We start from the raw sequence: 14,628 nt of genomic DNA, 5'->3' as shown, positions 1-14,628 counted from the left end.
CCTGGCATTGGATCTAGAGGCAGAAAAGTGCAGAAGGAAGGGAAGATCAGCTATGCCGACTTTGTCTGGTTTTTGATCTCTGAGGAAGACAAAAAAACACCGACCAGGTGGGTTCCTGCTGCGGCGTGCGTTTGTCCCGGTGGAGGAGCCGGGAGCCGCCCATGTGACATGTGTCCCCAGGCGGATGCCTGCAAGCCCGGTGGGGGCTGCACGGCACAGGGGGACACGTGCACGCCCGGTGGGGGCTGCACGGCAGAGGGGGACTGTGCACGCCCGGTGGGGGCTGCAGGGGGCAGGGGACGGGGATGCGTGCGCACCCGTTGGGGGCTGCAGGGGGCAGGGGACGGGGACGCGTGCGCACCCTTTGGGGGCTGCAGGGGGCAGGGGACGGGGACGCGTGCGCGCCCGGTGGGGGCTGCAAGGCACAGGGGGAACGCGTGTGCGCCCGGTGGGGGCTGCAGGGGACAGGCGGACGCGTGCGCGCCTGGTGTGGGGGCTGCAGGGGACAGGCGGACGCGTGCGCGCCTGGTGTGGGGGCTGCAGGGGACAGGCGGACGCGTGCGCGCCTGGTGTGGGGGCTGCAGGGCACAGGGGGACGCGTGCACGCCTGGTGGGTGGCTGCCCCAGGGGCTGCAGGGCACAGGGGGACGCGTGCACGCCTGGTGGGTGGCTGACCCAGGGGCTGCAGGTCACGGGCTGCCCCAGGGGCTGCAGGTCACGGGCTGCCCCAGGGGCTGCAGGTCACGGGCTGCCCCAGGGGCTGCAGGTCACGGGCTGCCCCAGGGGCTGCAGGTCACGGGCTGCCCCAGGGGCTGCAGGTCACGGGCTGCCCCAGGGGCTGCAGGTCACGGGCTGCCCCAGGGGCTGCAGGTCACGGGCTGCCCCAGGGGCTGCAGGTCACGGGCTGGGAGGGCCTAGGGCAGGGGCTGACAGAGCTCGCCGTGCCGCAGCATCGAGTACTGGTTCCGCTGCATGGATCTGGACGGGGACGGTGCCCTGTCCATGTTCGAGCTCGAGTACTTCTATGAGGAGCAGTGCCGAAGGCTGGACAGCATGGCCATCGAGGCCCTGCCCTTCCAGGACTGCCTCTGCCAGATGCTGGACCTGGTCAAGCCGAGGACTGAAGGTGATGCCCCGTGAGGGCACGGCCCAGGGTGAGGGGACGTTCCTGTGAGGCGCTGTCCCTGCTGTGAGGGGACACTGGGAAAGGGTCACTCCTACTGAGTTTGTGACGAGGGCCAGCACCACAGGTGCCTAGTCTCACAGTGCGAGAACCTCCTATTCGGGGCGTCGACGCCCCCCGAAGGTGACCTGGAGAACCTAGGGCCGGAGCTCACTGGGGACGTCGGCCCTGGGCTGAGGGAGCAGTTGCCACGTTCGTGCTGATGCCGCACAAGGCGGTCCTCCCCTCTCACCCCGCCCCGTCTCTCCTCCCCCCTCACCCCGCCCCGTCTCTCCTCCCCCCTCACCCCGCCCCGTCTCTCCTCCCCCCTCACCCCGCCCCGTCTCTCCTCCCCCCTCACCCCGCCCCGTCTCTCCTCCCCCCTCACCCCGCCCCGTCTCTCCTCCCCCCTCACCCCGCCCCGTCTCTCCTCCCCCCTCACCCCGCCCCGTCTCTCCTCCCCCCTCACCCCGCCCCGTCTCTCCTCCCCCCTCACCCCGCCCCGTCTCTCCTCCCCCCTCACCCCGCCCCGTCTCTCCTCCCCCCTCACCCCGCCCCGTCTCTCCTCCCCCCTCACCCCGCCCCGTCTCTCCTCCCCCCTCACCCCGCCCCGTCTCTCCTCCCCCCTCACCCCGCCCCGTCTCTCCTCCCCCCTCACCCCGCCCCGTCTCTCCTCCCCCCTCACCCCGCCCCGTCTCTCCTCCCCCCTCACCCCGCCCCGTCTCTCCTCCCCCCTCACCCCGCCCCGTCTCTCCTCCCCCCTCACCCCGCCCCGTCTCTCCTCCCCCCTCACCCCGCCCCGTCTCTCCTCCCCCCTCACCCCGCCCCGTCTCTCCTCCCCCCTCACCCCGCCCCGTCTCTCCTCCCCCCTCACCCCGCCCCGTCTCTCCTCCCCCCTCACCCCGCCCCGTCTCTCCTCCCCCCTCACCCCGCCCCGTCTCTCCTCCCCCCTCACCCCGCCCCGTCTCTCCTCCCCCCTCACCCCGCCCCGTCTCTCCTCCCCCCTCACCCCGCCCCGTCTCTCCTCCCCCCTCACCCCGCCCCGTCTCTCCTCCCCCCTCACCCCGCCCCGTCTCTCCTCCCCCCTCACCCCGCCCCGTCTCTCCTCCCCCCTCACCCCGCCCCGTCTCTCCTCCCCCCTCACCCCGCCCCGTCTCTCCTCCCCCCTCACCCCGCCCCGTCTCTCCTCCCCCCTCACCCCGCCCCGTCTCTCCTCCCCCCTCACCCCGCCCCGTCTCTCCTCCCCCCTCACCCCGCCCCGTCTCTCCTCCCCTCTCACCCCGCCCCGTCTCTCCTCCCCTCTCACCCCGCCCCGTCTCTCCTCCCCTCTCACCCCGCCCCGTCTCTCCTCCCCTCTCACCCCCCCCGGCTCCTCCCCTCACCCCGTTCCCCCCGCACCATCGCCCCAGCTCCTCCCACCCACCCCCGTCCCCTCTAAGGCAAAGGGGAGCCCCACCGTCCACGCCGCCTGGCTTCCTTCTGCATCTCAGAATCCAGCTCTGGGACTTTCACTTTGGAAATGGCTCTGAAGCCCGGGCACCGCCCTGCTGCCCTGCCCCTCCCTGGCCGTGGGGCTCCTCCTGCTGCTCAGTGTCCCCGGGACACCCTCTGGCCTCTGTCTGCACGGGGAGCTCCGTTCTCTGGAATTTCAGATCCAGGGTCGCCCCTGCTGGCCGCGCCTCCCAGCTCCACGTCCCAGTCCACGCGTCCTTGGGGCACTGGTGGCCCCTAGCCACCTCCGCGTCACGGCCTCCCACGCCTCAGTCCCCACCCAGAACCGGGACAGTCGCGTGTCCGCCTTTCACGTCAAACACGTGGCGTGAGATCCCGGAGCTTCGTGCCGCGTCCTTAAGCACGTGTGACAGGACGCACGCACCCCACACCCAGGCCCCGAAGGTGAGGCCGGGCTCACGCGCCTTGGACGCACTCCCCTCCCCGCAGGGAAGATCACGCTGCAGGACCTGAAGCGCTGCAAGCTGGCCAACGTCTTCTTCGACACCTTCTTCAACATCGAGAAGTACCTCGACCACGAGCAGAAAGAGCAGATTTCCCTGCTCAGGGTGAGTGCGGCGGGCACGCGGGCTGGGCCGAGCCACGCCGTGTACATAACCCTTGTGCTTCCTCCAGGACGGTGACAGTGGCGGCCCCGAGCTCTCGGACTGGGAGAAGTACGCGGCCGAGGAGTATGACATCCTGGTGGCCGAGGAGACCACGGGAGAGCCCTGGGAGGACGGGTGAGTGGGGGGACGGGTGAGTGGGGGGACGGGTGTGTGTGCAGCTGGGGAATGCGGGGCCAGTGAGGTGGGGCATGCGGACATGGAGGGGCGGGGTGAGACCTGACACGGGGCCGGTGAGGTAAGGACAGCCGATGACAGGGCCGGGCCTCGGTGCAGTCTCCCTGCGGCACCCCCTGTTTACCGCAGCTCAGTGGCGGGACCCGGGAGCCCCCCGCCCGTTGTCCCCCACGTGGGGTTCTGTGATCCTGGGCGTGAGGCTTCGCACATCAGGCCCAGCACGGGGAGGCCGAGTCGAGACGTGTTTCCCCAACGACATCTGTCCTTATCCCACGGCTGGCACCTGCCGGGCAGGCTGCGGGGCCCATGGCCATTCCAGCCCCCACTTCGGCCTCAGCCTTGGAGGCCCCGAGAGGCCATGGGCTGGTTGTTTTCTCACAGAGCGTGAGGGTTCTTCGTGTCTTCAGGATACAAACCCTTCGTTTGCGACGTGTTCGCCTTTTTCCCAGTTTGTGACGTATGTTTTCACTCCCTCTTCACATGGTGTCTCGGAGATGTTCTCAATTTGGAGGAGGAGACACTGACTGGTTATTTTTACAGCGGTGTTTTTGGTGTCATATCTAAGAATTCGTTCCTGAATCCAAAGCCACAAAGATTTTCCTCTGCGATGTTTTGCGTTTTGGTCTGGGGTCCGCTTGAGTAACCTTCCCTGTGGGGTGTGAAGCTCGGATTGAGGTTCCCCTTGTGGTATGTGGGTGTCTGACTGCCCTAGCACCAGCTTTGCAGGCTGCAGCGTTGCCTCGGCATTGTGACTGTGCCGTGTGCAGGCTGCGTTCCGGAGCCTTCCTCCGTCCCACTGCTGCACGCGTCTGTCCGTTCCCGCGGCAGAGCTGACTGTGGTGAGAAGCCTCCGACTCGGGCACCGTGGGGAACTGTCGGGGCCATTCTGGTGTTGGGCTGCCTGTGTGTGAATCTTAGACTCAGCCCGTCCTTGCTCTGCCGTCCCGTGGGAACATGTGTTGGACTCTGACGTGGTGAGCGCGGGTCCCGAGACCACGTGGACTGTGGCCCCCACCGGCCTCCCGGGGTGCACGCTGGAGCGATGTGGTCACTTTTGCCATCCTGTGCTGAGCTGCTCAGTGCTGCTTCTGTCCCGTGCTATGTTGGCTATTCTGGTTTCTTTGCCTTTGTATGAAAACACATGAGAATAAGCTCTTTCAGGCCGGGCGCGGTGGCTCATGCCTGTAATCCCAGCACTTTGGGAGGCCGAGGCGGGTGGATCACGAGGTCAGGAGATCGAGACCATCCTGGCTAACGTGGTGAAACCCCTTCTCTACTAAAAATACAAAAAATTAGCCGGGCGTGGTGGAGGGCGCCTGTAGTCCCAGCTACTCGGGAGGCTGAGGCAGGAGAATGGCGTGAACCCGGGAGGCGGAGCTTGCAGTGAGCTGAGACCGCACCACTGCACTCCAGCCTGGGCAACAGAGCAAGACTCCGTCTCAAAAAAAAAAAAAAAAGCCAGGGATGGTGGCACATGCCTGTAGTCCCAGCTACTCGGGAGGCTGAGGCAGGAGAATGGCGTGAACCCAGGAGGCGGAGCTTGCAGTGAGTGGAGATCGTGCCACGGCACTCCAGCCTGGGCAACAGCGAGAGCCTGTTTAAAAAAAAAAAAAAAAAGCCAGGGATGATGGCACACGCCTGTAATCCCAGCTACTCGGGAGGTGGAGGTTGCCGTGAGCCAGGATCACGCCACTGCACTCCAGCCTGGGCAACGAGAGCGAAACTCCATTTCCAAAACAAAGACAAAAACAAAAAGTCTGAACTTTTGAGTGAGATCTTGCTGAGTGAATGGATCCCTGTGGGCCCAGCTGCCGTCTTCATAGCCGCGGGAGGCCCAGTCCACGGGCACCGTCCGTGTCTCGGCAGGATTTTTGTAGCTTTCCGTGTACACTTGATGCGAATGTTCTGAGACTTCTGAGTGTTTCCTGACGTTTTCCTGTCGTCAACGGTGCTTTTAAGGTTCCCGTTTCCAGTTGTTTGTTGCTAGCATATAGAATTTATTGACCTTGTGTTTTGCACGTTCATGAAACGCACTTACTGGATCTCAAAGCTCTGTCGGTTCTTTGGGGTTTTCTGCGTGGACAGCCCATGTCTGTCAGTGGGTCTGTTTCTCGTCTTCCTTTTCACCCCTCTGTGTACGTTACTTCCTTTTCACTCCTCTGTGTACGTTACTTCCTTTTCACCCCTCTGTGTACGTTACTTCCTTTCTCTTGCCCGCTGCACGGCCTGGAACCCGCAGGGTGATGTGGTGGATGTCAGGGCAGACCACGGCCAGCCTTGAGTGAGCCCTGCTGGTTTGTGTGCCGTCCTCGTTCCCAGTCCTGGGGGACGTCTCCCCTCACGCAGCGGTAAGCACGCTCATTGGCGAGGATGTCCTAGCCTGTTCCTGGTCTGCGGGGGCTTTTTCTCACAGTGGGGGCCGAATTTCTCAGATGCTTTCGCTCCATGGTTCCTCTGTGTGTCCATACAGTGAGTTACACCGAGTCATTTTCAGCCAGCCTCGTGTTCCCAGGATAGATCTCGCCGAGTCATATGTTATCCTCACATATTACTGGATTCTCTTTGCAGAGATTATCTGTAGTAGTTTATTATTTTTTTTGAGACAGGGTCTCACTCTGCCACCCAGGCTAGAGGGTGGTGGCGGGATCTCAGCTCACTGCAGCCTCAACCTCCTGGGCTCAAGCGGTCCTCCACCCTCGGCCCCCTGAGCACCCGGGACTACAGGACTGTGCCTCCATGCCCAGCTAATTTTTTGGTTTTTTAGAGACAGAGTCTTGCCATGTTGCCCGGGCTGGTCTCAAACTCCGGGGCTCACATGATCCTCCCACCTCGGCCTCCCAAAGTGCTGGGATTGCAGGCGTGAGCCACCGCGCCCGGCCAGTGGCTTTTCTCGGTCTGGCTTTGGTATCAGAGTAATGCTGGCTTATGGAATGGGGGGCAGTATTCTCTCCCCTTAGTTTCTGGAAGAGTTTGTATAGAGGACCTGTTACTTCTTCCCTAAATCTCTGGTAAATTCACCAGTGACCCCAAGTGGGCCTGGTTTTCTTGTTTTGTTGGGTTTTTTTTGTTTTTTTTTTTTTTTGAGACAGAGTTTCACTCTTGTCACCCAGGCTGGAGTGCAGTGGCGCGATCTCTGCTCACTGCAACCTCCACCTCCTGGGTTCAAGCAATTCTCCTGCCTCAGCCTCCCGAGTAGCCGGGACTACAGGCGCACACCACCACCCCCGGCTAATTTTTGTATTTTTAGTAGAGACGGGGTTTCCCCATGGTGGCCAGGCTGGTCTCGAACTCCCGACCTCATGTGATCCACCCGCCTCGGCCTCCCAGAGTGCTGGGATTACAGGCACACGCCACCACACCAGGATAATTTTTGTATTTTTAGTAGAGACAGGGTTTCTCCATGTTGGCCAGGCTGGTTTCGAACTCCCGACCTCAGGTGATCCTCCATCCTCGGCCTCCCAAAGTGCCGGAATTACAGACGTGAGCCCCCGCCCAGCTTTGAGTGAGCTTTGCTGGTTTGTGTGTTTCAGAAACTTGCCCGTTCCCATCAGTGGGTTATTGTTGGTATTTCCTGCTCGTGACTCTGATGTCTGCAGAATCCAGTGATAGCGTCTCTCACGTTCCTGATACTGACTTGTCTGTGTGTGATCAGTGAGGCGAGGGGCCGACGAGGTTCACTCCTCTTCCCAGGGAACCACGGGTGTTTCTCCCCTTTGTTCTGCTGTTTTCCTTGAGTATCTTCAGGCAGCGACATGGGCCACGGACACCGCAGCCCGCGGCCTTCTCATTTTGGTGCAGCTCAAAATAGTTTCTGGTTACCGTTGGGTTCCCGACCCACGGGTTCCATGGACGTGCATTTTAACCCCTGCTCTCCCATCAGCTGCCCCGTCCGATACCTGCCAAGCAGCACAGGGCCCCCGCGGCCCACCCTGGGCCGTCTGTCCTGTGTGTCTGTCCTCCTCGTGGTCATTGTTTGCACACTGGCTCTGACCTGGCAGCCAACCTCTGGGTCCCCACAACTTCCCAGTCTCTGCCTTCTCCTGTCGGACACCCTAAGGCAGCCGTGGCCCCCAGACCTAGCCTGGATGGGTGTGCGCCTGTCCCCACCACCGTCTCTCACCTCTGCTCCCCACCTGACCAGAGTCCACCCCCACGGCCGCCCGGCTTTGTGTCCGCAGCACAGCCAGCAGCACGCTGGGGTCGACTGCCTTCACCGTGTCCACGCCTGCTCCGGCAGTGGGAGCTCAGGTCCGTGGGGGTGACCGCGGGGAGCTCTATGCCAGGCTGTGGGGGGCGTCTTGGAAAGCAGAGGTGTCCCCACAGGATCTCTGAGCGTCTGTGTGGTCGGTGGCCGCGCTGGGTTCCCCGGAGCAGTGCCCGACGTCACTGCCGAGACCTTAAGGGAAGGCGCGCGTCCAGTCCTCGCACTGCTGCGTGTTCTGCTCAGAACGGAAGTGGTGGCCTCCATGGGGAGTTTCTGTGTTTTGGGAGAATGTGTCTAAACCATGGTCCCGTGTGGACACCGTGACCCAGTTGTAAACACAGGCCCCCGTGCAGCTCGGAGGCTGCCCTCTGAGAGTCGCCGTCGTATCGCTCTGGGGAAAAGACGCGCCCGCCCGGGTCCTCTGTGTGGAGCTCACGCCTGGGGCTCCGTCCCGTCCTGGGTGGGTTTTCACCTGCACCGCTGGCCCCTCCCCCGGGAGCGTGCGTGGAGCCGGCGTTCTCAGCCAGGAGCGCGTTGCTGGCTCAGCGGCTGGAGCTCGAGGTCGGCTCAGGGGACTGTCTCGTGCTGGAGGTTGGCCGCCGAGCAGCCTGCGTTTCCCAGAAAACGGCCCAGGGCCCGCTCCGCGCCACTGGCCACGTCTTCACCATCCCCTCGTTGCAGGTTCGAGGCCGAGCTCAGCCCTGTGGAGCAGAAGCTGAGTGCGCTGCGGTCCCCGCTGGCCCAGAGGCCCTTCTTCGAGGCGCCCTCACCGCTGGGCGCCGTGGACCTGTACGAGTACACGTGTGGGGACGAGGACCTGGAGCCGCTGTGACGCCGCCGCGGGGCCGCTCCCCACGTGCCACGGCCACCACCGGGACACCGCGGCTCGTGTAAAAACTGTTGTGGAAAATGAGTGCGTTTGTACGGGATGATAAATTTTTATTTATTCACAGAAGCGTGTTGAGGGCCGCGGTGGGTTCGTGGCTGGACCTGCCCAGAACTCTGTGCCCGGGGGACACGTAGGGCCGCTGGTGAATGGGACGGGTTCCCACAGGGACACCCTCCGGCACTTGCCGTTCCCGACCCGGCCTCCGTTCTGGGGCCTGCGTCTCTGGAAAGGGTCCCTGTGGGCACAACGGTGACCGGCGGCTCCCGGGCGCCTCAGTCCTGGACGGGAGCCTCCGCCACAGGCTGTGTGAATGTTTTGTGTAAATGTACAAAAGCGTTTCTGGAGATCGCGCTTGTGTGTTTGAACGTTTGGAGGAGTTTCAGCCACGGGCTCAGCTCCGTCCAGGATTTACAAGCGTCGGTGCTGGAGGGGGACCGCGGCCACGCCAGACGCCTCGGGGTGCAGCCTGGGCCTCTCTGCGGGGGCCCCCTCCCCAGCCAGGGGGACCCCACCCTCGGGCCATTCCCTCCCGGAGCCACGGACCCAGGCCCCGTTCCACAAACGACCCCAGAAGGAAGGAGCCCGCGCCGGAGTGGGGACGTCCACACCTGGGAGACACCTAAATGAGGGAGTTCGGAGGCCCCACCAGGAGGAGCCCCGTGTGCAGGGGAGGCCACAAGCACCCCAGGGGCACCCAACACGGATGAGCCCAGGCCCAGCTCTGCTCCCTCCACAGGCAGGGGAGGGTCACAAGTGGTGACCATGGGAACAACCCCGTCCTCACACAAAACACTCCCTCAGGAAACGGAGATGGCAGCGTCCACACAGCAGGGCAGGGCAGCCCTGTGCACTTGGGGAGGGGAGGGCAGGGCCAAGCCGGGACCACCCCGAGAGCAGCACACACACCCCGTTCATCCAACGGCAGCCGTCGCTGTGAAGGTGGACGCACAGGGTGGTCCCGTGACCCCTGAGGAGAGACTGCGGGGGCTCCAGGTGGTGGGTAGACGAGGCACCACCTCCCAGGGGAATGGCCGCTGTCCCCAAGGTGTCAGTGTGTCCCGGACGCCCCCACCTGGGTCTGCGAAGGGTCAAGACCCCCAACAACAGGACAGGTGCAGGGCAGGAGGGTCCGACTGTGGCTGCTGCAGGGAAATGACACCAGGAGCCACGGCCTGCAGGGCCCACCCCGCCCCCATCCCCGAGCTCCGGGGAGCCCCTCTGGGAGACCATGTCCGCCACACATCACCTCTGGACACCCCCCCCCCCACCCCCCTATGAGCCGGAGCCCACGGTCATGGGAGGGGCCAGAAGTGGGGGGTTCACCTCTGACCGGCGCCCTCAGCCTCCCACACTGACACTAGGAGCCCCCCAGTTAGGGTTCAAGGCTGACACATCAGAGGCCTCCCTGGGGCCATGAAAGGAAAGACAGCATCCCCCACCCACGTCGCTGGTGAGGCCCCTGCCCAGCCCCTGAGCATCCTCCGACATCCCCGTACCCACCGCATTCCCCCAAGCGCCCCGTCCTTCCCTAGCCCTAACCCCAGATGCCCTGGGCTGTGCCGGGGCCGGGCGTGCACACCCTCGCCTTTGCCGGAGAAGTGGGGGGGGGGTCCTGTCGGGGGTCCTCGTGGACGGCGGCGCTGCGGGGAGACCCAGAGCCCAGCAGTCATGCCCTCCACGTGTTCTGGGGGTCCATTCCCCCGAGAGCTCACGTGTGCAGGGGGCCAGGGACCCCACAAAACAAGCACCCGGGTCACCCTGACCGTGGCCAGCGTCCAGCCAGAAGCCAGGATGGTCCAGGGCTCGGCACCTCACCCTCTGAATGACAATCCTGGGTCCCCCGCATTTCGTGGCCGTAGACACTTGGAGATCCCCGAGCAGGGACCCACCCCACCCCACCCCTCCCTCACGGGGTGCCTTCGTGTCAGACCCAAGAGTGTTCACAGGGGCAGCCCCGGGTTCACCCAGGAGCAGCAGCATGAGCTCTGTTCCGGGAGGACCATGAAAGGTGCCGGCCACAGCCCTGAGGTCCCCGGGCACCTCCTCACGGGACAAGACACAGCTGCTCAAGGTGCAGGAGGGGTGACGGGCGCCACAGGCTCCCAGCGCCGGCACCAGACCGGCATCCACAGCGCTGTCCTGAGGGGCGGCAAGGACGGGCATGGCAAGACGGGCTCCCCAGAATAAGGGGACCCAGCCTGGTGGGGGGACGGGGCCTGGAGAGCCATGAGACGGGGGAGACAGAGGAGATGGAGAGGGGGAGATGGGGGAGAACTGGGGGAGAACTGGGGGGCATGGGATACAGGGATGAGGCAGAGTCGGACCCAGCCGTGGCCTCTGCAGCCCTGAGGTCCCGGGGCGCCTCCTCGTGGGACAGGACACAGCTCCTCGAGGTGGAGCAGAGGTGACGGGGAGCAGAGGTGACGGGGAGCAGAGGTGACGTGGAGCAGAGGTGACGGGGAGCAGAGGTGACGGGCACCACAGGTTCCCAGCACAGGCACCAGACCGGCACTGAGAGCCCTGCCCAGAACAAGGGGGGACCCAGCCTGCGGAGGGACGGGGCCTGGACAGCCACGAGACGGAGGAGATGGAGAAGGGAGAGATGGAGGAGATGGAGACGGGCAAGACGGAGGGGAGGGGGGAGACGGAGAGGTCGGGGGAGACGGAGGAGATGGAAGAGAAGGGAGTTGTGGGAGAACTGGCGGGCTTCAGATGCAGGAATGAGGCAGAGCCAGACCCAGCCGCGCCCAGCAGTTCCTAGAGGAGACACGGCTCCCGGGGGAGCGGGAAGCCTTTATGACTCAGAGCCGGGGAAGGAGCAGGAGCCGGGGAAGGAGCAGGAGCCGGGGAAGGAGCAGGAGCCGGGGAAGGAGCAGGAGCCGGGGGTCATCCCCAGCACGGTGCCCACGGGCGCCCCTGCCCAGGCCGAGGGGTCGGACCCCACATGGCACAGAAGCCCCGTCTGCTGCAGCCCCGACACACACATCCTGCGGCTGACGGAGATGCGGCCCCTGGGCCGGCGCAGACCCCACGTGGCACAAACGGCCCTGCTGGGTCTGAAGCCTGCAGACAAGGCCACTCACCCGGCAAGACGCTGCTGCATGGCTACAGCAGAGGGGCCTCGAACCATGTTCCCCACGACCCACGGGCAGACCCTGGCAGGGCAGGGATCCCTCCACCCCGGCACCGTGTGTAGAAGTCACAGCTCCCCCAGCCTTGGCTGCCGCACACGCCACTCAGAGCCTGGGGAGCAGCCGTTCGGGTCTCAGTGGCACAGCGGCCCCAGCACGTGTCTGCGCAGCTCCTGGGCGGGGGCTGCCCCGGGTCTTCTGCACGGGGGCCTGGCCGTCGGCTGCAGCCTCCCCTGGCCCGTGTCCTCACCATGGCGTAGCTGTCTCCCCCCCGGTATCAGCTCCCACAGCAGCCCCGGCCGCCACGAGTGGGTCTGACCATGAGTGGGTCCTGAATACAAGGCGGGGGGGTCCTGACCACAAGGCGGGGGGGGGGGGCCTGGCCACGAGGGGGTCCTGCCCGCCTCTGCCCCAGAGAACAGCCCCTCTGCATGGACAGAGCCACCCCATCTCCCTAGCGCGGTGCTGCCCGACCTCACGGAGCAGCCATAGGAGGGGATGAGGCCCTGTCGGGAAGGACGACCCCAGCGGTGCAGGGACAAGGAGGTCCCGCTTGGACAAGCCCCCCACAGGCCTCCCCACAACAGGGCTTCTAGGCCCGGTCCCTCAGCCCCCAGCACACAGGCCCTTGCCCTGCAACCAAGACCGGCCTGAGCGGTACCTATGGCCAACAGCCCACAGGTGCGACCACAGGGGGACACAGCAGCCCCTCCCCCAGGTCACAGAGGCCCCCGAGCCCCCGTCCTCCTCACCAGGGCCTCGGTCCCCAGGCACTCACACAAACCTTGCAGGAGACTCAGAGAAGTGGGGCTTAGGGAGGCAGCCCCCTAGCTATAGCGATTCCAGAAAGGCAAACTCCATGCTGTGCCTGTCTTTTGTTTGAGACGGTCTCACGCTGTCGCCCAGGCTGGAGTGCAATGGTGTGATCTCGGCTCACTGCAGCCTCTGCCTTCTGGGTTCAAGCGATTCTCCTGCCTCAGCCTCCCGAGTAGCTGGGACTACAGGCGCCCTCCACCATGCCCGGCTAATTTTTGTATTTTCAGTCGAGACGGGGTTTCTCCGTGTTGGCCGGGCTGGTCTCGAACTCCTGACCTCAAGAGATCCACCCGCCTCAGCCTCCAAAATTGCTGGGATTACAGGCGTGAGCCACTGTGCCCGGCCTTTTTAATAGAAAACGGGTCCCGCCAGGCAAGGTGGCTCATGCCTGTAATCCCAGCACTTTGGGAGGCCAAGGCGGGCGGATCGCTTGAGGTCAGGAGATTGAGACCAGCCTGGCCAACACGGTGAAACCCCGTCTCTACTAAAAACACAAAAAATTAGCCGGGCACGGTGGCAGGTGCCTGTAGTCCCAACTACTCGGGAGGCTGAGGCAGGAGGATGGCGTGAACCCGGGAGGTGGAGCTTGCAGTGAGCTGAGATCGTGCCACTGCACTCCCGCCTGGGCGACAGAGCGAGACTCTGTCTCAAAAAAAAAAAAAAAAGAAAAGGAAAACCTAGGGTCCCACTATGGTGCCCAGGCTGGTCCTGGGCTTAAGTGATCTCAGCTTGGCCACACAATGAATCAAGCTATGCACACGGGTGTGCTGACCAGAAAGTTGACAAAACCTACCTGCAACGTGGGACTCGAAGTGCCATGGGGGCCGGGCGCAGCGGCTCACGCCTGTCATCCCAGCACTTGAGGAGGCCAGGGCGGGCGGATCACCGGAGGCCAGGAGTACAAGACCAGCGTGGCCAACGGGGTGAAACCCCGTCTCTACTAAAATTAGCCGGACGTGGTGGCGGGCACTCGGGAGGCTGAGGCAGGTGAATCGCTTGAACCCGGGAGGCGGAGGTTGCAGTGAGCTGAGATCGCACCGGTGCATCCCAGCCTGGGTGACAAGAGCGAGACTCTGTCTCTAAATAAATAAATGTGCCACAGAAACCTGCCCCGTCCTCACCTCACCCAATGTCAGAGTCAGGGACACAGGGCGTGGCCCACAGGGTAGGATGACAGGATGTCCACCCAGGCCCTGACCCTCCTGACCGCCCCTCATCCGGGGGTACCCCGACCTTTTAGGACTATGAGGTGCCCTGAACACCAGGGATGTGGGGTGCCCCCAATCCTTTAGGACTACAGGGTGCCCTGAACACCAGGGATGTGGGGTGCCCCCAATCCTTTAGGACTACGGGGTACTCTAAACATGACAGCCATGGGGTACCCTGACCCTTTAGGACTATAGGGTGCCCAGAACATGACGGCCGGAGGGTACCCCAACCTTTCAGGGCTGTGGGACACACTGACTTCTTAAGACTACAGCTGGGCCTACAGGAGTCCAGGGGATGCCAGGCCTATGTGGGGAGGGGGCAGAGGCAGAAAAGCGAAGGGGGAGGTGCCGGGCATTGGCTGTCCCTGCCCTGAAGGAAGGGATGGGGCCGCCAGGTAGGCGTGCGGCCAGGACCACCCAAGAACTCAAGGGAGAGAAGGGACGGGGAGAGGGGAAGGGCGGGACGGGGAGAGGGGAAGGGGGGGACGGGGAGAGGGGAAGGGGGGGACGGGGAGAGGGGAAGGGGGGGACGTGGAGAGGGGAAGGGGGGGACGTGGAGAGGGGAAGGGGGGGACGTGGAGAGGGGAAGGGGGGGACGTGGAGAGGGGAAGGGGGGGACGTGGAGAGGGGAAGGGGGGGACGGGGAGAGGGGAAGGGGGGGACGGGGAGAGGGGAAGGGGGGGACGGGGAGAGGGGAAGGGGGGGACGTGGAGAGGGGAAGGGGGGGACGTGGAGAGGGGAAGGGGGGGACGTGGAGAGGGGAAGGGGGGGACGGGGAGAGGGGAAGGGGGGGACGGGGAGAGGGGAAGGGGGGGACGGGGAGAGGGGAAGGGGGGGACGTGGAGAGGGGAAGGGGGGGACGTGGAGAGGGGAAGGGGGGACGTGGAGAGGGGAAGGGGGGGACGGGGAGAGGGGAAGGGGGGG

The 14,628-nt window shown here is 64.5% G+C and overlaps 1 protein-coding gene across 2 annotated transcripts in view; it reads left to right on the top strand.

The window, feature by feature from the left end:
- LOC115933253 (serine/threonine-protein phosphatase 2A regulatory subunit B'' subunit beta) overlaps positions 1–8,895 on the top strand; it is a 53,140-nt gene extending 44,245 nt beyond the window's left edge. For both annotated transcript variants that reach the window (XM_055377264.2, XM_055377265.2), the window contains exons 9-13: positions 18–107; positions 951–1,126; positions 3,104–3,222; positions 3,290–3,396; positions 8,342–8,895. In XM_055377264.2, the coding sequence (XP_055233239.1) occupies positions 18–107; positions 951–1,126; positions 3,104–3,222; positions 3,290–3,396; positions 8,342–8,492 (643 nt within the window). In that variant the 3' untranslated portion in view covers positions 8,493–8,895. The remainder of the gene's footprint in view (positions 1–17; positions 108–950; positions 1,127–3,103; positions 3,223–3,289; positions 3,397–8,341) is intronic.
- Positions 8,896–14,628: the final 5,733 nt, after the last annotated feature.

Source organism: Gorilla gorilla, chromosome Y (assembly GCF_029281585.2).
Source record: "Gorilla gorilla gorilla isolate KB3781 chromosome Y, NHGRI_mGorGor1-v2.1_pri, whole genome shotgun sequence".
Lineage (NCBI taxonomy): Eukaryota > Metazoa > Chordata > Mammalia > Primates > Hominidae > Gorilla > Gorilla gorilla.
The sequence above is the reverse complement of the archived record's forward strand: the minus strand, read 5'-3'. Positions and strand labels throughout refer to the sequence as shown.